Here is a 25623-nt window from a genome sequence, read left to right as displayed (position 1 = left end):
CTGCCCCAGAGCGTATGTGGGGGGGAGGTGGGCTCCCCGGGTGCCAGGCAGCACAGGCTGCCCCCCGGGGGTGCCAGCAGGGGACCGGGTATATTCACTACACCCGATCGTGCATATGTAACGATCGGGTGCAGTGAATATATGAATATCTAATGAGCGGCTCGGCTCCGGCGCCCCCTGCTGACTGCTGTGTAAAAAAAAAATATATATATATTTTTTTAATTAAATATATATTCATGTGCTTATAGCACATGAATAAAAATAGCATGCCCCTCCTCAGAATAAAATTCCTGATTTTTTGACACCAAATGTAAAAAACAAAACACTTTATTTTAAAAGTTCACATTTAACTTCTCCATAAAAAGATAGCGATTGCTACTCGGTGAATCATGGCGAAAAAAACCTTCAAATGTATTCGGTCATTGAATAGGGTGATTCACCGTTTTAGTCAAAAATTCGCCAAACAGCACAAATTCGCCATAAAAACATGGCGAATCAGGCTCATTGAATACCGCCCAATGTGATAGGCCAACAAGTGCTTGTGGTTTCCAACTAAAAAATATGTGGACAAACATAAACAAATCCTGTCCCTCACATAACTGAACAGAAGATGACATATATACACATTTTACTTAATTTATTATGGTTTGCTAAATTTCTTCATAAGAAACTTTTGTTCTAGGGGCGCCGTTAAAAAAAATCCACTGCTACAGGGCGACACGATTCAAAAACATTTGGGAACCAATTTAATCAGAGGTGACTGTGCGCCAGTCATCTCACTGTGATCGGCTCTGTGCATATTACAGTAGGTTGAACATTGTTCGTTTTCTTGCCCTATTCTATTGGGTGCCAGGAAACACAAATGATGTTACTAGTTGCGATGTGAAGTTCTGGAATGGCCTTCGACATGCATGAGAGACCTGTCAGTAGGGATTGCTATAGTGCAAATGGCCATCGATGGCAGCATACTATGTGATGTATGACCATCGATGGTTTTAACTATCAATGGCCATCCCTTCTATTTGACTAACTGGCCTGTGGGACAATCAGAACCTGGGGCAAGGCGCAAGGCTTTACGGGTGTCAGGGGCGCCACTATGCTCCGTGCATAGCCTCTTGGCTAGGGAAAAATAAACTATTGGGTTATGCTTTTACATCAATGGTAAAACTATTCTACATCAGTCATAATATAAACCATCAATAATTTTGAATCAGCAATGGTCGACGTGTCCATCCCTACTTGTCAGCTTCTTCTTGTAGCAGTTTATAAAGCTGATGTGCGTATATACACATTGGTGGTACCTGCAGAGCTGACAATCTACCACAATGAATTTTATGCAACAGACACAATTAAAGGACAGACTGAATGCAGCACTGTGTGTTACCTACAGAAGGAGCAGTCTGCTCACAGCCTATGGAGATGCCGACCGTAAGGGGTATAAAAGGAACCTGCAAAGAGCTAAAATGCCAACCTCTATGGCGACCGGTGACATTCATTCACCAAGCGTGGATTAATAAAGCATGGGCCAAATTTTAGGGAGGAGTCAGCGCCATACCCGGGGAGCAGCGGATACACAGGCGTTGCTGGCTTCCTATAGCTAAGGAAATATATCTGTCTATGTTACATAAGAAGCACTCTGAGGGGGGCAGAGTGTCCCCTTGGGATGGGGCAATGAGGGCATAGTGGCCGCCGACATACTCACCGTGATCTCTATATGCCCGCTGCCAGCACCACTCTGTATCCGCCCTTCTGTGTCAGCTGACTGGTGCGCACAGCTAACAGGTCCGGCGGAAACAGCGGCAGCGCTCAGTACGTCCTGGGGACAGGCCGTGCTGCGTCACTGCCTGTCCCCTCCTCTCCATGCATGGTGTGTGTGAGAAATTTCTCATCTGCCTCAAATATAATGATCACTTTAATACTATGTGATTTCAAGGGTTATATACAAATTGATATACATTCGCATTTATTTTATATCTATATAAGCAGTGGTAGAAGTTACATTTTTTTCAAGTGGGGGTATGCAAAATTAAAGGCTGCAATTATGTGCACGCTGAAGGTGCATGCGCTCAGGGAAAGGGGGTGTGGCTACTCAAAAAGGGGAACAGGGGGTGAGTGTGTGTGTGTGTGTGTGTGGGGGGGGGGTGGGGTCACTGGACCGCGCATCGGACCCGACGTCATGTCATGAAGAAACGATTTGGTCAGATTTAACGGGCTGATTAATCGCAATCGGCCCAAATCAGCTCGATGTATGCCCACCTTAAAGGCCCCCATACACTAGGGCGACTTGTCCTTAGGACAAGTCGCCCCCGACTTACCCCTGAGCTTCCCCGGCTGCTCCCCGGGGGAGCTTGATTAGATTGGCACTTGATGTGCCATTTTTTACATGTGATAAATCATCTCGATTTATCACATGTAAAAAACGCGGGGGGGGGGGCTGCTGGTGGGAGCAGGGGGGCTGGGGAAGCTGCGGGGACACAGACGCTGCGGGGGACACAGGTGGCATAGAGCGGAGCAGGGGGGCTGGGGACGCTGCGGGGACACAGGCGGCATAGAGCCGGGCAGAGGGAGCCAGGAGAAGTTAGTGCTAGAAAAAAAAGCCTACTGTATACAATGAATGGGCAGCCTGTGATTGGCTGAGCGCTCTCTCAGCCAATTGCTGACTGGCTGAGAGAGCGCTCGGCCAATCACAGGCCGCCCATTCATTGTATGGGCTTTTTTTTTTTTTTATTCAGTGCTGACAGCTCCCGGCTCCCCCTGCCCGGCTCTATGCCGCCTGTGTCCCCCACAGCGTCCCCAGCCCCCCCTGCTCCCTCCACCGCCGCACCGCCCCACTAGGTCCCAAGTCGGGTGGTCGGACGTGCAGCAGGTCCGACCACCCGACGCAGATCCGATGCTCACGGGACCGCGCATCGGATCTGAGGGGACATCAAAACTAGCCGATTTTGGTCCGATTTAGGCCAGATCCGACTGATCTGGCCTAAATCTGACCAAAATCGGCTAGTGTATGGGGGCCTTAAGACAACAACACCCAACAAGGGAAGTATTACACTATGAAATTTAGCTCTGTGTCAACTTCATTTTCCTTCTGCCTTGAGTACTGTGTTTGGGAACCATTGAACTAGCAATGTGCCCAGGAACAAACCATGTTGCAGAGCAAGAGGGGCATTACATCCATTTTTATTTTCACAAGAAGGGAAAATAGTAGCTGGTTGTGCATATAGCAAACAAATACAGTTGAGCTTTCTTTGTTTTCTGAGATTTACATACATGTAAAACACCCTTCCATCGATTTATAAATGATGCATCATCCTGCTCACTCATTTCATATATGGCACAGGTTCTCAAAGTCGGTCACACTGCATATTTGCTGGTCTCCTCACAGAATCAAGTGAAATAATAAGCTCCACTTGTGGATCTTTTAAAATGTGTCTGTCAGTAATCAGCGCACCTGGTTCCGGTGACCTAGAATTGTAAACTGTGTGGGGTCCTGAGGACCGAATTTGAGAACCACTGATTTATGGTACCTGCCTACATACACTATATATAATAGCCATGTAGTAATGGTTTCCTGAAAAAGTCCCATCATGAGAAAAAATACTATAAAATAAGTTTATTAAAAAAAACCTACTTTATTTTTTTTAATAATGAGTGCAGGCTTAACATTCCCACAGTGGATGCATTCTATTGGTCCATTCTCCGCTTTTGATCACCCAGACACTTCATTATGGAAAGTTGCTGTTGCATTGATTGTGTGCTTGTGCATGTCTGAATAAAGCTGACGCCTGAATCCCTTTCCTTTATATGGTTGGCTGCGGTGCCATGAGATCAATGTCAGTCATGTTTATTGCAGCCCAGATGCCAGCAGCAATAGTCCCAGGTTCACCAGAAGGTTCCGGCGAAAGTCATTCCTATCGGTGATAAAGCGATACGCTGTACAGATCCAGCCACTTGCAGGAGCCCCTGCTGCCTTTTCCACACTACCGGGCCCCATCACCTCCTGATGGAAGAACTCTACATGATTTTCTGTTTAGCCAACGATGTGCCTTCAAAACATGGGAAATGTACGATGGGCGGGTCAGGTATATTGTGTGCAGTGCCACGGTACATTACATTTCCTGTCAGGTGTGCATCTTGGGAACAACTGGATGTCTGGGTGGATATAGCTCATGCAAAGAAACATCAAGCAAAAAAAAAAATGTACCTATAGCAGGGTTCGAGACCATACAGGTTTTAAGTATATCCATTAAAACCTGGACTGTTGTGGTGCCTTGAGGACGGTTTGGGAACTGGTGGTGTCACTTTGCATAATAGTAGAACATTCATCACCGGAGGATTAACCCCTTCAGTGGTAATCCCGGAAAAATTTCTGGGCTATTCTTCAGTGCTAACACTGGCATTCCCGGAAAATTTCCAGGATTGCCACTGTCTCCCCCTCCTTGGCTCCAGGCAGCTCAGCTTCAGCCACTGCCCCAATGTGGCTGCCTGGCTCCGGCTTCTTCCTCCTGGCTGTGTGACCTTGCTAATGTCAAGCCACACATGGCCAGGTTGCCGGGGGCAGCGGCTGATATACTGAACAGCCACGCTTGCCCAGCCCTGGGACACTCAGCAGTGTTTTTTTATTGAGTGCTCTCCAAACAAAACCTTCGCCGTGGAGAGCGCTCCCAAAAAAAACACACCACTGAAGAGGTTAATCCCACAACTGGTGGCGCTACCCGAATCCATCAGCTGCGAGGACCACACGCACAATTTACTACAGGTAGGATTTCTGCTGTCTCAGGACCTATGAGGAAAAATCCAAGTGACAATACAGATACTGCCTTTCAATGAGTCAAGTAACCCATTAGATTCTATGAGGCTGAAGAAGTGAAAAAGAAGCTAACTTCAGCCTCCTTTAGATTCTGCAGTTACTTGTAATCAGTGTTCTTCTACGCATAACGTTGTAAGAAAGACTGCGCTGAAGGGTACAATATTAAATATGGTGAGTAAATACAAAAAATAGTATTGTAACCTTCAGCGCAGTCTCCCACATTTACACCTTGTTGGGGAGTATCACCCCTATTTTATGTACTGCAGCCTGGCAGCACAACTCTAACGGTGTGTACACACAAATGTGGAATTCGATTCAATCAGATTTTGATTTGATTTTTACTATATATAGTTTTGCCTGGCAAGAGTATTTTTCTTTTCGATTTCCACTAACCCCTGGATTACCGCACAGGGAAAAGGATAATAGCTTTTTCCAATGCATCTCCCCTCTCCCTTCCCAGCAACCAACAACCAGTGCATAATAAGGAAGACACCAGCGGACTTCGCCGGACATGGAGCATTGGTGAATTGCGGCAGTATCACAGGACCTATCGCAGCAGTGATAACGCATGGTTACAGAACGTCAGTAACATTTCCCTGGTAATAAATAGCTGTACCACGGCCAATGTGCGAATCTCCCAGACCCCAGCATAACGCTCTGCGCTAGTGGCAGGTTCTCTGGTCCTGATCTATCAGTGAGTAATGAACACTGGGGCAGATTTATTAAGCTCGGTGAAGTGATAAAGTGTTATCACCAGCGAATCAGCTCCTGACTGTGAAGTTACAGGCTTGGTTTGAAAAATGACAGGTAGGAGCTGATTGGCTGGTGATAAAAACCAGACACTTTATCACTTCACCGAGCTTAATAAATCTACCCCACAGGAACTCACAATGAGATCTACGCACAGCAGCGTGGCTCTAAACCCGTCTCATCCAGCGTCAACTGTCCGGCACACGTGCTGCTGTGGCGGCTGCCTGGTGCACCGCGTCACATGTCCGAGGAGAACAACTGCAGGTGTCCGCTAGTTCCTGTTCGTTACCCCAGGTTAATGCAGAGACCTCGGCTATAGTTTTTGTTATGGCAATTCCAAATATGGCGGCCAATTACAGCAGACAGCAAAGCATCAAAAAAAAAAAAGGGCACTTTGATCAGAAGCAGTTGCAATACACGTATTGTGCATGCAGGGTAAATACTGGCTGTTTTGCATATACTTAAAAAGGTACATGCTGTACACACCCTTGCCACCTGCATTTTGTACTAGATTGTGTGGACACTTTTAAACATGTACCATCTGCAACAGAGGCCAGATAAGAGTAACATTTTGCTGGAAAACTCCCCCCTCCCAACTATCCCAACTACAGCTAGACAGTCCCGATAATTGGACACTGTCCCACTCCTGAGTGTACAGTTGGGAGAGCCAGATAAAGCCACTGCTCTGCCCAGTGCTCACTGGATAGATGCCATGTGGGGAGTGGAGCCCGGAGCTGAAACCATCGATGGCCTAGTCCACACCCCTTCCACACTTAGACCACACCCACCCCTCCAAAGGCCCTGACCCAGTTATAAACTCTATAATATTAAATGTATAAAGTGTACCCAAACTAAAAAGAGACTTTTGCTTTGGCGGCGTTGTATCTAATCGCAGTGGGTTAATGTGTTGACGATAGATGGCGTGGTGTTTTTCCCAGTTGCGCATTTGCAGAGGAGGATGATGAGTGATGGAGTGCTGCAGTGTACACAGCGCTCCTCTCTGTGCCTGCCATGCCTGGTTTGTATCTCACTCTCTGCAGCGCTCTAGCAGCTTATGGGAACAAGAATGCCGGGATCTATTGGCAGTGAGACTGGTTCTTAGCCAGTCTGCAGTCAGCCCATTGATTTCAATGAGACTTGAAGTCCGAATCCAAAAGGCCCAGAGATGCGATGCTAGGTAAATAACATTTTGACCTTATTTTTGGACCGGAGGCAGGTCTATCGCACCATCATCCTCACATTTATCATCAGAGGGATTCTTACAGTAAGTGCACTACTACAGGCGGTGTGTCTGCCTGCACTGTAATACATACTATAAAGCCCCAACATTTTGAAGCCCCTTTCTAATACCCCTTCCACATTGTAATCCCAGGTTTGGCGCTTCCCCATTAAACCCAGGGTGCCCCTAATACAGAGGACGACCTGGGTATAACCCCTTTTTATAACCTGGGTCTAATTGCCGGATTGGTCGAAATGGTTTCACACTGTACCTCGACCCGAATCGAATCCCCAACAACCAGGTTAGTTCAGAAACTACTCCTGCTTACAAAATTGCAATGGTTATAAATAACCATTCAGCTCATAGGACAGATATGCAGCATTTAAAAGGCAAGTTCACAGGAAGATTAAAATCACAGAGACTGAGGGGTACATTTTCTGAATGAAGTGATATTGTCCATAGCAACCAGATTCCATCATTTTCTAGGATGCAATAGATAAATAATAGCCAGAATCTGAATGGTCGCTATGGGCAACATCACTTTTTTTAATTATCAGAAGCTTTAGTAAATTTACCTCTAAGCTTATTAAATAAAGTTTAATATGAGAAAATACAATTCCTACGTAACAGACTGCCCTGATTTTTCTTACCTGCTCCGGTTTGTTTGGATTCCGGAATGTTGGGCTCCGTTTAGATAAAGGGCAAGATACAGGAATTACGCTACGGCCTACAGGAAGTGAGCTTTCTACGCCTCCCTCCCCCAAACCAGCACCAACATTAAATCAACAGCATCCATGTTTAATAAATAGGCCTGTCTGTGAAGAGCTAGGACATTGTGAAGAACATTCAAAATATTGCAGGCAGCTTCCAACTATAAGGTGTGTACACACGGGGGAGATATATTGCTAGCAATATATTGCTGAGTAATATATTGCTCAGTGTACTTGCAATATATCTTCGCAATATTTTTCTCAGCAATATATTGCTCAGTTTCCAGTTTTTCAGAGGGACCAGCAATTTTCCCTGAAAATTGCTTGCAATTTTGACTAGATTTTTTTTACCCTCTATTTAAATTCATTTATGATTGACATGGGTTGTGGGAAGTCCTTCTGGAAGGGAGTAAAAGTAAAATTTTATTTGATGCCACGTACTATTGGTGTGGGGCAGCATGGTAATGCTCATGCTGCCCACCGATGGTGCAAATCACCATCGATGGGCAGCATGAACATAATCATGCTGCCGTACACCAATGCCCCTTCATTTTATTTGATGCCACGTACTATTGGTGTGGGGCAGCATGGTAATGCTCATGCTGCCCACCGATGGTGCAAATCACCATCGATGGGCAGCATGAACATAATCATGCTGCCGTACACCAATGCCCCTTCATTTTATTTGATGCCACGTACTATTGGTGTGGGGCAGCATGGTAATGCTCATGCTGCCCACCGATGGTGCAAATCACCATCGATGGGCAGCATGAACATAATCATGCTGCCGTACACCAATGCCCCTTCATTTTATTTGATGCCACGTACTATTGGTGTGGGGCAGCATGGTAATGCTCATGCTGCCCACCGATGGTGCAAATCACCATCGATGGGCAGCATGAACATAATCATGCTGCCGTACACCAATGCCCCTTCATTTTTTTTTTATGTCACATAGTATTGGTGTGGGGCAGCATGGTAATGCTCATGCTGCCCACCGATGGTGCAAATCACCATCGATGGGCAGCATGAACATAATCATGCTGCCGGACACCAATGCCCCTTCATTTTTTTTTATGTCACATAGTATTGGTGTGGGGCAGCATGGTAATGCTCATGCTGCCCACCGATGGTGCAAATCACCATCGATGGGCAGCATGAACATAATCATGCTGCCCAACACCAATGCCCTCTACTACAGCCTATGCACTTACTGGATAGTGCGGCTGTGCAGGACTAGCGTGCTGATGGGGGGAGATGCTGCTGTAAGCGCGGGCAGAGAAACAGAGCGGAGGTAATGAAGAAGCAGGGGCTGGCTCCGTGACACGGCGGGTGGGCGGTGACAAGGCGGGTGGGCGGTAACACGGCGGGTGGGCGGTGAAACGGCCGGCGCTGAACTAGTAGCTGTCGCTTGTCGCTGGTGCACAGTGCTTTGTGCACCAGCGACCTGCAATTTTGGGGGAGAATCGGAGGAGCAAGCTCCTGCGACCAGCGACCATAAAGGGCTGGCCGCGGGAGCGCGCTCCCTGTCATTTATCGCTGGCTGCACATGAAATAACTGGCAATATGGTCACTGAGCGACCATTTTGCCAGCGATTTCATGACTAATTGCAGCAGTGTGTACACAGCATAAATATGTAGCCCCACTTGTTTCTATAAGCTTCTGTATTTCATATTACCCATGTAAAGGAATCAGTCACAATAAACCCCCTCCTTTGTGGTTCTCTCCACTTACACACTGTATATCCTCACCCCTCAATATGTTCCAAGACCGCTATAATATCACTATTGCTCCTTACAGCCCTGATAATATTCTCACCAGTGCTAGTCTTCTGTAATGGCCCTATGGCTTCACTTACCCAGCCAAGTGTACTATTCCCGCCTCCTCCAGCCCAATGACTCCAAGCCATGGGAACATCTCCACAAGACCTCCTCATAGACCCGATCGCCAGGGCCGGATTATAATGGAGGCACAAGGGGTCAGTGCCCCTGGGCCCCCCTCTAGTTAGGGGCCCCCTGTGTTTGGCATGTATTTAAAAAAAAAAAATTGATTTGTTTTGTATTTTTTGTTTTTAGCTAAAGGTTTTGTCCATGGGTGGGGTAGTGCTGCAGCTTCACCTATCTGCCAATGTGACAATGATTTATGGTGCTGAACATCGGGAGCCAAGGCACACTGATTGCACAAGTGTGCAGTGCATTTCTGGGACTTGACTAAGTCCCCTGACACTTTGCACCAGAGGACAGAGGCTGAGAAGTTTGTGCTGAGCTCTGATTGGTGGAGCTCATTACATGCTTCTCAGGTCCATGGAGAACAGCAGCAGCAGCTTAGTCATGGGAGGGTTTTTAATCAGAGGCAGCAATAGGACTGTGAGGTCTCCTCCAGAGTAAGGGGCAGAGGGACAAACACAGGCTTTTCATGTGGTGTGTGTGTGTGTGTATATATATATATATTAATATATATATATATATAAATGTATATATATATCCCCTGCAGTTAACCATTAACCAAGTTTACTCTGTGTTTTGACAGTATAATTTTCTCCCATGCAGTGTGCGGCCAGTAATGACAAGTGCAAGGGGGCCCCCCGGTCTAAAGTACCCCGGGCCCCCCAAAGGCTTAATCTGGCACTGCCGATCGCTATACTTTTCTAGTCAACTGTAATATGCCCACCTCTCCCAGTCCAATGCAACGGCCCATCTGCTCCCACCCCAGAAACATTTGTTCCCTACTCACTGTAATAAGCCCGCCTCTATTCTGCTGTATTAGTTCAACCTTTCCTATTTCACATAAATATCCCCTCTCCCAATATCTGCCCACTGTAAATGGCCACAATACCACCCTGCCTGGTATAATATGTCATTTCCTCCATACCACGGTAATAAACCCAGCACTGCCTGGGTAGGAACTTTATAATAGTGCAACATAACAGTAAAGGTGTGTACACACGTACAGATTTATCTGTCCAATCTATCTGGTGGGAACAAAAACCTGGAAATGTACGGGAGCATACGACAATCAAAAATTTCCACCCAAATGCAGGAAAACAGAAAAAAATATATGCTTTGATAAATTTGTTATATCAGAATGATTTAAACAATTTGTCTGACTGATCACTGTCTGTTTTCAAGCATTTGGGAACAATTTTTTGATTGTCATTTGCTCCCATACATTTCCAATAAAATGTCCGCCCCATATAGCAGACAGTTCTCTGAAACTGTCTGCTGTATGGGGGCGGACATTTTGTGTTGGTCCGTCTCACTAGCAGAAGAATGAAGCCAGCAAGGGAGCCGGGACGGGACCAGCAAGACAGGTAAGGCTGCGGGTGGGGGGCGCCCCCCATTAACGGCGGGGGGGCGCCCAATTCATACTTACGCCACTGGTATGTGGCAGGAGCATGATACAGTCCTAGAAGCAGAAGCTTTGTAAGCGAGACCTAGGGGGTAACAGCTTTTGTATTAAACAGGAGGGCAGATGGATCAATTGTATGATTTTTTTCCCCTCAAAAAATATATATTTTAACTGTTGGATAAGAACACATTACATGTACCCTTACATTTAGTAACCAAATTTCATGGAGATGCATATCCCTGCCAAACTTCATGCACAATACTAAGCAGAACTGATGGTTATTTTATATAGCTTTCAGCTTTTTCCCAGTAGTTTGCTATAGTAAGTAAGCTTAATTTATATAGCGCACTTTCTCCAACAGGACTCAAGGTACTTTACAGACATTAAAAAACAATGCACATAATACAGAGGATGTTGGTGGTACAGTAACAGACAAGGCACATACAAAAGAAACCCTTGAGCACACAGTAAGCATAATGCAGGAGTGGTGCAGCATTTTGGATAATAACTTCCATGGAGTTGTGAAAGACATGAACACACCTTTTCAGGGGACTGACACACCTTTAAAAGCAACTGATGGGGGAAGTGTTGCTATATAGGCTGGCCCTGGTGCTTCCCCTCCCAGCTCCATGCTCACCATGAGGGGTAGGGCTGGGGGTAGTCCTGATGTTCTCAGCCGTAGGGGTGGTGGGCCTCGTCCAGGTGTTCTCATGGCAAAGGTGAGGAAGCCACATGATGTTCCGGAGTGTTGTGGTTATAATGCAGTCCTTCAGCAGTAATATCAGTATGTTGTTTGCCTTCTGGTTTCCTTTGGTTTAACGCCGGTATAACGCTGCTAATAAATTAAAGCTGACCCTTTATAACTAGACTCCTAACGTCCCAAGCTATGACTTACCCTGTGTGATTACTTGCTCTTATGTTAAAGGGCCTATTAGAGGCATTCAGGTGTCCCAGTGACTGATTTGATGGAAACACCCTCGGTTACTACCTCTGATGCAATTGCAGACATATTAGTGTTGTAGCTCTTGCGTTGTTTTGCTGCATGGTTAAAAATGGGCAAACATTTTACAGGGTATAATCTTTGAAAACCTGATGCCTTAATCGCACACATTAGCAACAGATCCAATGCCAACATGGCAGATCTGGCTCTGGTGATCTGCTGGGGAAGAGAACGTTGGCTGCCATACTTTGTGGTAACAAGAAACCACCAACACATGTTTACAAGAGATTGTCTTAATGGCGATTAAGATTCAGTAAAAACCTCCTTAGCATCCAAGGATTCTTCATGGGAAGATGCTGTTTATGGGAAGTACAGGTTAGGAACTGTGGATGTAGGGCGCTCAGTTGGTTAAAAAGATTTTACCCTTTTGTTGGTAAAAAATAAACAAGTTTATTTACACGCAACAATACTGCGTGTGTATATTGTGTCCATAAAAGCACAAATATTAGCACATAAAAAAAGTCCACACAAACACATTGCTCATGTGTTTTTAAAGATTTTTCAAGGAGAACGGGTTAGGAATAATAGATATTGAAGCGTAAGGGGGGGAGGCGATCCACGGTCCCCCCTTGTCGGCATTGTGGTGGTCGGGAATCCGACCGCCGGGCTTTCATACTGATCCCACTGTACCTTAGGAAGAACATCTGAAGAGCAATATTCACATTTTAAAACTGTAGGCATCTTGGTGTCAGATATACAACTCACTACAGTGGGTTGTGTACAGGATGTTGGTCATTTCATGGTTTCCAATCATAGTTTAACCTTAACACTTGATATAGTTGTTTAAGGAGAGAGTTGCACATGTTTCTGGGTTACATGGTCCACATTGACCACGTGAACCACTGGAATGTTGACATTGTCCAACGTGTCAAAAGGCACCATATCACTCCGTTAGAATGTTGTCATCTGAAACGTGGCCATGTGAAATATCAACAGTCTCAGAATGGAGACAGTTTGGGTTAGAAACCAACAGTCGTTTTTTGGGGTGGATGAAGGGTGGTGGTGAAGCGGCCACTTACCATAATACTGCGACCAAGGAGATGCTGCGACCAATTAAGTGCCTCCTGGGCCACCAGGTATTTTAAGCTCCGTACACACTAGCACGATCCCGCCAACGCAGATATTGGTGGCGGCTGATGGCAGGGGGGAAATGATGGTCATGCTGCAGCATGGCTGTCGTTGGCGATGTCCTCCCTTGTCCGAACATGCTTGGACTAGAGAGGGTGCCGTTAACGACGTGTGGGAGCGTGCATCCTTAATGATGCACAGTGTACACACTGGACGATATTGTTCACAATATCGTTCAGAAACATATTGTGACCAATATTGTCTAGTTTGTATGGGTCATTATTTTATCATGCCATCCATGTAGACATGATGAATGACAATATGGTCACTGGACATGTTGAAACTTTGACCATGTGCATCAGGTAGACAAGTGAATGTTGAAGTAACATAGTACACCCTTCTGGGCCAAACTCCAAATAAGTCTATTTCTACCACTAAAACAGATTAACTACCAGCACTTGTATACACTGTGCTATCGGTGGATCCATAACAGTATCAACAGGTATCAATGCAAATGTGATTTAATATATTAGCTGATACTATAACCACCGTTTGGGGGACAGTATTGGCAGGTTGCCCAACTGGCATGGTTGAATTAACTTTTTTGGGACACCTGGATTGAAAAAAACAACCCAAGGCATTGCATACAAACGTTTATGAATTTTAATGAACATTGCTAAGTTCCTACAGCAGTTTGCTTCCTGAAACCCTTAGAAGAAAGCGGCGGTAGACGAGAAGGATGGGCACTATAACTGGCTTATACATGGCAGCACTAAACATAAATTGGATTATATTCTTTTAAATCCAATGCAGCTCTAGTAGTGGTGGGTACGCCAGAACTTTGGTGGTTCAATTAGCACTGCTATGTTAATTTTGGAGAGGTGGGTGATGAGTTGAATTAAAAAAATCAATGTATGAACCAAAACAACCCTTAAATTGCACCAGTAATCTCAGACAATTACAGAAGAAAAATGTAACAACTAATAATTATTTTCTGAGAAAAAGAAAATGGTAACAGAAAGTGCTCATCCAACCTTTAATATTAGTTTTTTTTACCCTATAATTTAAATTACATTTGAAGTACTTAAAAAAATAAATCACCAAAATTAATTTTATTTCCAGTGTTTAAAGTGGGTATGCACACAGGCATGGTACACGGTGGTACGAGAGCTTCATGCAGAATTATACTATTTCCAATGAAAGAAACCAGTTCCACCCAGGATGTACTATCTACATGCCTATCTTACAACATTTATATCAAATCTGGTATCGGTAGATACACAATGTATATGTACATAAGTTAACGTATCTTACAGAAAGATTAAAAATTCAAGTCACATAAAACTAAAAAACAAACAAAAAGAAAACAAATAATAAACTGTATTAAAACTTGGTTTATAAAACTTGCAGAATTTACCGGAATGCATAACGAATGGAAGCACTGAGTCCACCTGTTAAAATCTGTAAAATTTAATGAAATCTGGAAACTGATAAAATGCTCTATTTGTTCACAGTAGGTTCCTCTAATTAGCGCGTAACAATATGGCACCCTAGCACACCAGATGAATTCATGAGGCACTTTTCTTCGCGACTAAACAAAAAACGGACATTGTTACATGTTGAATGTCTGCTAACGAGAAAACCCGCGGTTAAAGAAACCATGTATGCACAAAGTTAAGCAAACGATTTGTTCAGATTTTACAAGCACTTCCATCAAGAAGGAGTCGTGGGTTTTTGTTTTTGTTTGTTTTGGCCACTCTGAAGACTTTCCACAGGGCCAATGAATGAATTCAGCCCTCACGTAGGCTGCAGGAAAGTAAAATAAAAAATAATTCAGGCACAGAACGATATACAATAAACTGGATTTTTACTAAAGACCTTTTGCTTGCCAACTGTCCTCATACTACAATACAAGCCCCATCAGCAACCGCTAGGTAGATTTGCGTTGCCTATCTTGGACATGAAGCTTCGGTGGAAACCATTTAAAGGTACTGGTAAAATCGGGATCTGGCCACCCGAGTACCAGAAAGTTTATGGGGGTGAGCGTCAACAGCAGGGCTAAAGTTATTCTTGTTTTTGCTCTGGTAGCTCTCTCCATTTAGTGTATCCGCTGATTGTAGGGACGTCAGGTGGGATATGTTTTCGACTATGCCGCTGGGTGTGGCTATGTGGACTTGTGACGAAAGAGACGTATGAGAATTTGGCGTTGATGAGTCTGTTAATTTAGTGTGCTCTAAAACCAGCTCCTCTGGATTTTCTGCACTGAGTTCCGATGTGCTAGTGCGTAAACGTTCTCGGGCAAGCCACTCTGAGATCGAGAGGTCTTGCGATGGACACTTTGGCTTCAACCGATCCATGGCAGAAAGTTCAGCCTCTCTACCCCCCTGTGCTGGTTCATTGATTTTCCAAGAATTTAAAAAGCTTATTTCAGCAAAATCTCTCTGTCCCCCTAGCGTGTGCCTCCGCCTTATATTTTTTTTCTTGCGGTTTTCGGCGGCACGTTCTTTCTCGTTTCCGGTCCCAAACATGTCGTCTGCAGACGCTTTCATACGCAGTTTAAGCCTATCTGTTATTTTAATCCTCCAGCCAAGATCCTGCTTTTCCGGTTCATTTTTTACGGACAAGTCTAAGTCGGATGGTGCTTCTTTCTTGGTTACCTCCACAACATTAGATGAAGCGGTGGTTGCGTCGCGCTTTCCATCAGTGGAACATTCGCTGTCTGTTTTTTGTCGTGTAGACTTTTTTCTTGATAAAGTATCACATTCTATAAGTTTATGAGAGCTAAATCGTCTGCTGTCCAACCGGGGAGTTGTGCTGTCCTCTGTGCAGCTGGCACTTCCATCTAAAGGGGAAAAAAAATAAGATATAGAATTAAGTGAACATTATATGTGTGATCTATTCATACTGACATGTACAGTACACTATATCCTGCAACCTTTCACATTTACAGAGGTGACCTAATATGCTGTGGCTTAGGTCAAGCCAAAAAGCCTATTTCAGCACATAAGATTTCAGAAGACTTGGTTGAGCACCTTTCTCGGTTTTTGTATTGCGAAGTTCTGTTGTGCCGTTTCTGATAATGGGCTGGTGGTATTTTGCTCAAACTGAAATGTAAATAAGTGGGTACACAAGTCCTCTTGTAGCGGCTCTGTCACCCTGGGTCTCTAACCCCCATCTTGTCCTTATCAACACGTTTAGGTGTTATGTCTACCATCGTTCATAATTCTTGGTGACTAATTCTTACAATGTAACACCATTTTTGACATGGTAGACATTACATTTTATATCTTGTTTGTAGATCTTCAATTTTTTTTATGCTTTGTTGTTGCATATTCTGCATAACTAAAAATCCAATACAACTATAAAATAAAGAAAAAAAATCAACAAGACATTTATTCTTTCTGAAGAAGCATTATCTCTGGGTTAGCATGTCGGCAACAAAGCAGTGCAGGTTGAGTATCCCTTATCCAAATATCTGTTATCTAAATTATTCCAAAAACCATAGTCTCCAAATTTTGGAGAAATAACATGTAACTGGCACTAAATATGTGCAAGGACACTTGCTTGGCATTTAAATTCAGTGCCTGACATTGTACAAAAACTTTGTTTCATGTTTTAAAAACTTATTTCATGCACAAATAAAATATATTTGTGTGTATTTCATGTGTTTGATGTGCTTATAACAACATTTATGCAAGCTACCTCATTCAAATATAAAAATATTCCAAAATACGGAATAATCTGTTATCCAAAATTCTTCTGGTTCCGACCATTTTGGATAAGGGATACTCAACCTGTATTGCGAAGAAAATCAAGCGAGGGTAAATGGACTGAAAGCCAGAACACCACCAACAGAACATGCGGAAAAAAAATTAGGAGCAATGTATAGCATTTAATCTTGTAATCAATGTCCTCCCTGGAGGGGAGATGTATCTAACTTCGGAGAGAGATATAGAAAAGTAGTCGCATAAAACAACCTATTAACTTCTTTCAAAGGCTGAGCTAGAGAAATGTCAGAAGCTGATTGGTTGCTGTAGGCAACTTTGCTACTTTAAATTAACTTGGTTTCTCTAGGTGATTGGTTGTCCATAGCAGCCAATGAACTACCTTTTTATAGACTGTACTGGAGGAATACTACAAATCGACTAGTTGCAATGGGAAACTACTCTACCCTCTAGTATGCTTGATACATACTGTACCGCTGAGTGATCGCGCATGCCAGGAGACTGCAAGAGCAGCCTTGCTAGTAGCAGTGTGAGGGGCCGACTAGATGGCCAAATGGTTCTTATTTGTCAAAATCTTTGTTTCTATCAAAGACGAGAGCACAAGTTGGTAAAAGGTCCATGCGGCCGTGCTCTGTGAGATGCTTCAGCAAATGAAGTGTTATGACCCCTACACACGGGGCGATTTCAGCCCATTTTCTTTGTGATCTGACTAGATCACTTAGAAAATGACCCCACCTAGCTCCATGTGTAAGGTCAATATTGCCGAGTGATTAAGATCCAGCTTGCAGAGCACTTTGTCCCTTCTGGAATGGGTCATATTGGGATGGTAGGAGGCTGCATTAGTAGAGGCTGGAGAGGAGAGTATGGATAAGATGATTGGCTGCATCACAAGTAAGAAAAGGGCACATCCCATCGATATTTTGTAGGTGGAGAACAAGGATTATAATCAGTCGGCATTGTGCAAGTTAAAGTGGACTTTTAAGAAAATTGGCTTCAAAGAAGCCAGTAACCTGATCCACAATACATAGCTGTGATTATAATCATATAATGCTTCATCGTCTAGGCTCCCCAAAAATGAGAGAAACAACGTGGCCTTAGCTAGACCTATCTTCTCTGGATTGGGTATTGTGCTGTGGTGTAAGGGAACAATATCCTTCCTTTCCTAAAGATTTCTCTAGATGGGGGAAGGGATTCTAATGCCCAGATCTCTTCTGTCATTTGTGAAATAAAAAACTGAGGTCCACTCAATAACCCGGCAGTTTTTTTTTTTTCATTTTTCAAAAAGATACATCTTATTGGGCTTCCGTATTATTCCAACACCGTGTAAGCATTTTCTTGCAGATGCCAAAGAAAAAAAGCATTATAGTGCTCCAGTGCAGATTATAGTATGAAAAGTGGTTTGGAATCCCGCATGTTGTGAAGGTGGATTAATGCTGACACAAGTGTTTGCTAGATACACAGAAAGAATAATCATTCCTGCTAGCGGATGACTATATATGGATACAGACATGCTTTTTGGAGCTGCTATATGGCCGCTTGGTGCAGCAAGTCGCACCCTCGACCTACATACGCTGTTCGTTGGCTAATGCTTTTTAATGAGACCTGGGTGCAAGTCTTCAGTCCCCTGCTGCTCCTGGAACAGGCCACAGCTCTGATGAGTGTGGCTATATCTGTATATCAGGAAAGGCTCATGCATATGACTTTTCAGTACAGAACATGGTGTGTCTGCCCAACCACAGCGCTCGGATGAGCAGTTTGAACATCCTCACTGGGTTTGGGGCCATGATATAAGATAAAGCGGCAGTTAGGATCATGATAGACAAGAACAAAGAGCATTTCAAATAAGACCCCAGACCACTTAGGAATGAATATTGATAATGAATCAAGTGGCTTATTTTCATCTTAAAAGTAGTTTTGTCACCATGACAACTACTCGGTAGGAAAGAACCTTTTCACGGACACATGGATACGTTTGTCACTAGCTTCCTCACCTTTGCTGTCTGCCACAGACTGAACCTCATGACTTATCTGGTTTGGTTCCAGCCCAACCAAGTATGACGATGCTGTGGAGTAGTCAGAGGTGATGGAGATCATATCCGCGGACAGAGAGTCACTGGCTGTTCCCTCAGGGGTGATGATGATTCTTGGTTTTGGTCTGTGCGCAGAGGCCTGGGATGAAGTGCAATGTACAGTGTGTGAGTCAGCCATGCTCTCCAGGCAGGTGAGCATTGGGTCAGTATCAGACGGCACAGCCAGTCTCAGATCGGAGGATGTAGTGTGTTTTGGAGGAGACGTTGGCTCGTCGGAAGGCGTACTGTCCTCTCTCAGTTTATCGTCCGTGTATGCGCTCGGATTAGTCTTGCTGTGGCTTTCTGCGTTTTTCTGTGTCCGTGCTTTGGGTTTTAGAGGCACTTGTGCAGCTGATACAGATGGCAATTTGCTACTCTCTGGCTTTCGGGCGTCCACAGGAGAGAGGTCTTTCCTGTAAAACACATTATCCAGTTCATCCTCTGAGCTGCTCAGCTGGGGCTTGTCTTTTGGTTTCTTACGATGTCGGCTGGCAGCAGCAAAGATGGAGGCCACTAGCAACTCCCTGCTATACTGATCTTTTCCAGATCCCCAAGAACCCTGCAAAAGGTAAAGGAACACAGGTCATATGTGTCTTCAGGTCCAGTTACAGAATCTAACTCGTATACTAACACTTAGGCTGGTTTCACACACTCCGGCTCCTGCCAGGGAGTCGTGCCGCACACACTAGTTTATCATGGAAGGGATGGCCACAGCCCGGCAGCCGTCCCTTCCAGTGGCGGGATCCGGCTGCAACCGTGCGGCCGGGTCGTGGCCGTCCCGTGTGAATGGACACAATAGTGTCCATTCACAACTAATGTGTGCGGCACGGCTCCCTGGCCGTGCGGGATTTCACCGTCCGGCAAGAGCCGGAGTGTGTGAAACCGGCCGTACATCTCTATAAACTTTATAGGACAACCTTGGGCAAAGCTTACCAGCGCAAGGCAGGGGGGCGTATGGCGTATGTAGAGCAACCAGACATTTAAGTAAATACTACGTGAGAACTATGCTCTAGGAAATACATTATAAAACTCCACGAAGAGCCTACATGTGCTGGAAAGAATCATCACTTGGAGAGAGATAAAGTACTAACTGCTCCTCTCATTTTTTAAATAGAGCCTTTAAAGGGACAGGAGCGGATTGGCTAGTACGATCTCTCTCCACTTTACCTCTCTACAGGTGTTGATGCCAGCTCTTTCTTAAGTAAGTGTGTGTGTGTGTGTATATATATATATATATATATACAGGGGCGGATTGGCCATTAAACTGACCGGGAAGTTTCCCGGGAGGCCGATTAGATTGAGGCCGAATTGCGGCCGGGACCCTGAGTCATTACACTTTGTTTGTACGCGGTGGCAGGCAGCAGCCCGAGCCCGTGTCCCCGGGCGGCCCCGCCTTCTCTGACTGCATAGAGCAGGGGTGGCCAATCTGCGTCTCTCTCCTTAATGAGCAGCAGGTTGGCCACCCCTGCTCTAGCCAGTCAGAGGAGGCGGGGCCGCCCGGCTCTACGCAACTCCCCAGCAAGCATGATCACCCCACCAGCAGCGTGGTCCCCGGCTATGCTGACCTCATCATCACACGCTGATCCCACCAGCAGCGTCGCACTCCAGTGCGCACCCCACCAGCAGACCAGCGTCGCACCCCACCAGCAGCGTCGCACTCCAGTGCGCACCCCACCAGCAGAGCAGCGCAGCACTCCAGTGCGCACCCCACCAGCAGAGCAGCGCCGCACTCCCGTGATGATGATCACCCCGCTGACGCTGGCAAGGTGCTTGCTCTGGTGAGGAAACGTGGTGAAGACCCAGTAATCGTGAGCCTGCTGAATAGGAACTCTCTGCCACTGCTTCAGGACAGGTACACACTGCGCAGCGTACAAATTCAGAACAGAAAGAGGACACAAATCACTCAAGTACTGCGGAGGAGGAGGAGGGGGAGGGAATCTTTGTAAATATATGGTACATAAAGTGATGTCTCAAGACTTTTAAATCCCCTACTCTCCTCTGTTTTCTCCATTCCCCCTCCCCACTCTAACTACTGGTTATCTCTCTCTCCTGTCTTTTTCACTCTCTTTCCATGCCCCACTCTATACCTCTCTCTCTCTCTCTCTCTCTCTCTCTCTCTCTCTCTCTCTCTCTCTCTCTCTCTCTCTCTCTCTCTCTCTCTCTCTCTCTCTCTCTCTCTCTCTCCTCTCTCTCTCCTCTCCCTCTCCCTCTCCCTCTCCTCTCCCTCTCCCTCTCCCTCTCCCTCTCCCTCTCCCTCTCCCTCTCCCTCTCCCTCTCCCTCTCCCTCTCCCTCTCCCTCTCCCTCTCCCTCTCCCTCTCCCTCCCTCTTAACATCCTTTTTCATTCTGTCTCACTCTCTGACACTGTCTCTTGCTCTGCTTGACACCCAGTGGCGGGCTGGGCCGGGTGACAATTGCCCCCCAGGCCAGTCCCATTTTCAGCTATTTGGGCCGGCCCCGGCCGTTTTTGGGGGCCCGCAATTTATCAAGCGAGAGCGACCTGTCACTGCACATTTTTGATGTGCGCCACACTGCGGCCCGGGTTCCTGTGTGCAGTCAGTACAGTACACAGAAGGCACAGCAGGTTCCACTGCTGCCCCCGCGGCAGAAGCTCCGACTCACCGAACAGTCCAGCGGGACTAAGGAGCCGGAAGCAGTGCCCCATCGGAAGAAGCAGCAGCGGCAGTGCAATAAGAAGCAGGAAGATGGTAGCACTGCAGGCTTCCAGCGGTAACAGTAATGAGCCCTTTCTGCGAACTGAGGCCCGCCCCGGAGTAGTGGTGGCTGATGAAGTCACCACCCTGGGCAGGTGGTGTCAGTGTGAATGTGGTGGCCAGTGGGGTGGGGGATTACTATACTCATATGGCGCCGCACTATAGTTTGTAATAATAAGGGGTGGGGGGGGGGGGAGAAGAGGGAGTTGGTGTTTGCAATTGCGTATGGGGCTGCACTGGGGATTTGTTGTATTGTTGGGGACTCGGGAGGGTGGGGGGTTGTATATATTTAAGGAGCTGGAGGAGGTGTGTCGTATGATTGGATGGATATATGAGAGGCCGTGTATGTTTGCATATATATGTATGATGAGAGTGGCGGTGGGTGCATGTATGTATATATATGACACCATCTGTGTATGTATATATGTATGAGAGCAGCAGTGTATGTATGTATAAAAGTGGTGGTATGTGCAACAGGGTGTATTTATATATGAGAGCGACAGGGTGTATGTATGTATGAGAGCGGCAGGGTGTATGTATGAGATCGGCAGGGTGTATGTATATATGTATGAGAGCGGCAGGGTGTGTGTATGTATGTATGTATGAGAGCGGCAGGATGTATGTATGAATGAGAGTGGCAGAGTGTATGTATATATGTATGAGAGCGACAGGGTGTATGTGTGTATGAGAGCGACAGGGTGTATGTATGAGAGCGGCAGGGTGTGTGTATGTATGTATGTATGAGAGCGGCAGGGTGTATGTGTGTATGAGAGCGACAGGGTGTATATATGAGAGCGGCAGGGTGTATGTATATATGTATGAGAGCGGCAGGGTGTATGTATGTATGAGAGCAGCAGGGTGTATGTGTGTATGAGAGCGACAGGGTGTTTGTGTGTATGAGAGCGACAGGGTGTTTGTGTGTATGAGAGCGACAGGGTGTTTGTGTGTATGAGAGCGACAGGGTGTTTGTGTGTATGAGAGCGACAGGGTGTTTGTGTGTATGAGAGCGGCACGGACCGGGTGTATGTGTGTATGAGAGCGGCAGGGTGTTTGTGTGTATGAGAGCGACAGGGTGTATGTGTGTATGAGAGCGACAGGGTGTTTGTGTGTATGAGAGCGACAGGGTGTATGTGTGTATGAGAGTGACAGGGTGTATGCGTGTATGAGAGCGACAGGGTGTATGTGTGTATGAGAGCGGCAGGGTGTATGTGTGTATGAGAGCGGCAGGGTGTTTGTGTGTATGAGAGCGACAGGGTGTATGTGTGTATGAGAGCGACAGGGTGTATGTGTGTATGAGAGCGACAGGGTGTATGTATGTATGAGAGCGACAGGGTGTATGCATGTATGAGAGCGGCAGGGTGTATGTATGTATGAGAGCGGCAGGGTGTATGTATGTATGAGAGCGGAAGGATGTATGTATGAGAGCGGCAGGGTGTATGTATGTATGAGATCGACAGGGTGTATGTATGAGAGCGGCAGGGTGTATGTATGTATGAGAGCGGCAGGGTGTATGTATGTATGAGAGCGGAAGGATGTATGTATGAGAGCGGCAGGGTGTATGTATGTATGAGAGCGGCAGGGTGTATGTATGTATGAGAGTGGCAGGGTGTATGTATGTATGTGAGCGGCAGGGTGTATGTATGTATGAGAGCGGAAGGATGTATGTATGAGAGCGGCAGGGTGTATGTATGTATGAGAGCGGCAGGGTGTATGTATGTATGAGAGCGGCAGGGTGTATGTATGTATGAGAGTGGCAGGGTGTATGTATGTATGAGAGAGGCAGGGTGTATGTATGTATGAGAGCGACAGGGTGTATGTGTGTATGAGAGCGACAGGGTGTATGTATGAGAGTGGCAGGGTGTATGTATGTATGTATGAGAGAGGCAGGGTGTATGTATGTATGAGAGTGGCAGGGTGTATGTATGTATGAGAGTGGCAGGGTGTATGTATGTATGAGAGAGGCAGGGTGTATGTATGTATGAGAGCAACAGGGTGTATGTATGTATGAGAGCGGCAGGGTGTATGTATGTATGAGAGCGGCAGGGTGTATGTATGAGAGTGGCAGGGTGTATGTATGTATGAGAGCGACAGGGTGTATGTATGAGAGCGGCAGGGTGTATGTATGTATGAGAGAGGCAGGGTGTATGTATGTATGTATGTATGAGAGAGGCAGGGTGTATGTATGAGAGCGGCAGGGTCTATGTGTGTATGAGAGCGGCAGGGTGTATGTATGTATGTATGAGGGTTGCGGTGTATAAATGTATGTATGAGGGGGTGGTGTATAAATGTATGTATGAGGGCAGCGGTGTATAAATGTATGTATGTATGTATGTATGAGGGTGGCGGTATGTATGTATGAGGGTGGCGGTGTATAAATGTATGTATGTATGACGGTGGCGTAGAAATGTATGTATGTATGAGGGTGGCGGTGTAGAAATGTATTTATGAGGGTGGCGGTGTAGAAATGTGTGTATGAGGGTGGCGGTGTATAAATGTATGCATGTATGAGGGTGGCGGTGTATAAATGTATGTATGTATGAGGGTGGCGGTGTATTAATGTATGTATGTATGAGGATGGTGGTGTATAAATGTATGTATGTATGAGGGTGGCGGTGTATTAATGGCTCTTCGGCATCCCTAAACATATTTCTCTTTGTGTCTGACTGGTTCCTCCATGTGTGCCGTATCAGTCCAGGGGTGCTGCCATGTGTGCCGTATCAGTCCAGGGCAGCTGTCTTTTTTTTTAATTAAAATAATGTTGTTGTTTTTTTTTCTTACTGCAAGTTTGCTGTTATCAGTGTGCCATATCAGTCAAGGGGTGCTACAATGTGTGCTGTATAATTTCAGGGGTGCTGCTAGGTGTGTTATATAATTCCAGGGGTGCTCCATGTGTGCCGTATCAGTCCAGGGGAGCTGGCTTTTTATTTTATTTTTAATTAAAAGAGAAAAAAAGATATATTTTTTTTCTTATTGCAAGGGTGCTGTTAAGTGTGCCAAATCAGTCAAAGGGTGCTGCAATGTGTGCTGTATAGTTCCAGACACTATTGATGCTTTAGTCTTGCCTGTCATCGGTGTATCTAAGAATAGTGATGTAGTAATGCCGTCTATTGTTATGCTGGCTCCACCTATTATTGATTTGTTGCCGCCTACATGAGGCCACTTCCAGGAAATTTCCAGGGCCACTTTTAGTCCCCAATCCGCCCCTGTATATATATATATATATATATATATACATATACATACACACATATACATATACACACACACACACACACACTATGGTTCATTTTTATCATAATTTCTGTGAGTGTAGGAAACTGGTTCAAGCTTCAAAAAGTGATAAAGTGGAGAGTGATAAACAGCCAGCCAATACGCTCCTAACTGCCATGTCACAGGATTGGTTTGAAAAATAAGAAGTTAGGAGCTGATTGGCTGGTTATTTATCACTCTCCACTTTATCGCTTTTTGAAGCTTGATACATCCGGCCTTTAGTGATTTAAAGAACAAAATGGTATCGCCACGGTCAAGTCAATGAATCATATACTTTTTTTCCCCCTTCCTTTTAAGTGGTCATTTTTTTTAACCCTGTTGGTAAATGAGAATAAGGTACCCAGACGGGAAGTCCACTAGAGGGTGAGCACACCAGTCCCAGTAACACTCCCCCCTTGTGCTATTTTCTTAAATGTATAATGAAGCTCTGTTTATATGCAACATTATGGTTTGGGTTTGTTACGATTTTATTTTAGTTCTTTTATATTAATAAAAGAAAAAAAAAACAGAAAAAAAACGAGGTAGTCAACATGTGGCGCATGGTCCGCTGTGGAAATACACATCCCAGCATGCAGTCTTCGCATGCGCTAACAGCAGCACAGCATGCTGGTATGTGTAGGGCCTACCCAGACATCCGAAGCTGAAAAGTCCGCGCGAGAGGAGAGAATTGCTACTTACTTTAGATTTTGCCGAGTCACTAGTAGCGGAATCTGCAAAAAAAACAAATAAACAAAACACGTTGTCAGTGGCGCACAAGCGAGAGACACAATGGCGACAGATAATGCTAGGCTTCATGGAAAGGACAAGCACACAACAAAAATGTGTTAAAGCAGAAAAGAAAGGGGATAGTCATAGCTCACAAAAGATGCAAGCTTCACCACAGAAAGCCACCGCCATGAAAGGATGCTGTGAATTGTAGGCAGAACCAGCTCAATGAGAGGAA

At 45.4% G+C, this 25623-nt stretch overlaps 2 protein-coding genes across 6 annotated transcripts in view; both read right to left on the bottom strand.

Annotated features, from left to right (window-relative positions):
* Positions 1-3677: 3677 nt before the first annotated feature.
* TOMM6 (translocase of outer mitochondrial membrane 6) lies at positions 3678-4159 on the bottom strand. The gene is given in 2 exon segments (XM_083186390.1): positions 3678-3868; positions 3871-4159. Coding segments are annotated over 2 exon segments (192 nt in total). The 5' UTR covers positions 3992-4159; the 3' UTR covers positions 3678-3797.
* A 9761-nt stretch (positions 4160-13920) lies between these two features.
* The window catches only part of ARHGAP21 (Rho GTPase activating protein 21), a 155989-nt gene continuing 144286 nt past the window's right edge, over positions 13921-25623 (bottom strand). For all 5 annotated transcript variants that reach the window (XM_083189263.1, XM_083189261.1, XM_083189264.1 and 2 more), the window contains 3 exons: positions 25359-25390; positions 18620-19256; positions 13921-15745 (listed from right to left, as the gene is read on the bottom strand). In XM_083189263.1, the coding sequence (XP_083045389.1) occupies positions 14886-15745; positions 18620-19256; positions 25359-25390 (1529 nt within the window). In that variant the 3' untranslated portion in view covers positions 13921-14885. The remainder of the gene's footprint in view (positions 15746-18619; positions 19257-25358; positions 25391-25623) is intronic.

This window comes from Crinia signifera, chromosome 5 (assembly GCF_055691185.1).
Source record: "Crinia signifera chromosome 5, ASM5569118v1, whole genome shotgun sequence".
NCBI classification, from domain to species: Eukaryota; Metazoa; Chordata; class Amphibia; order Anura; family Myobatrachidae; genus Crinia; species Crinia signifera.
This window is presented reverse-complemented; position numbering and strand designations above follow the sequence as displayed.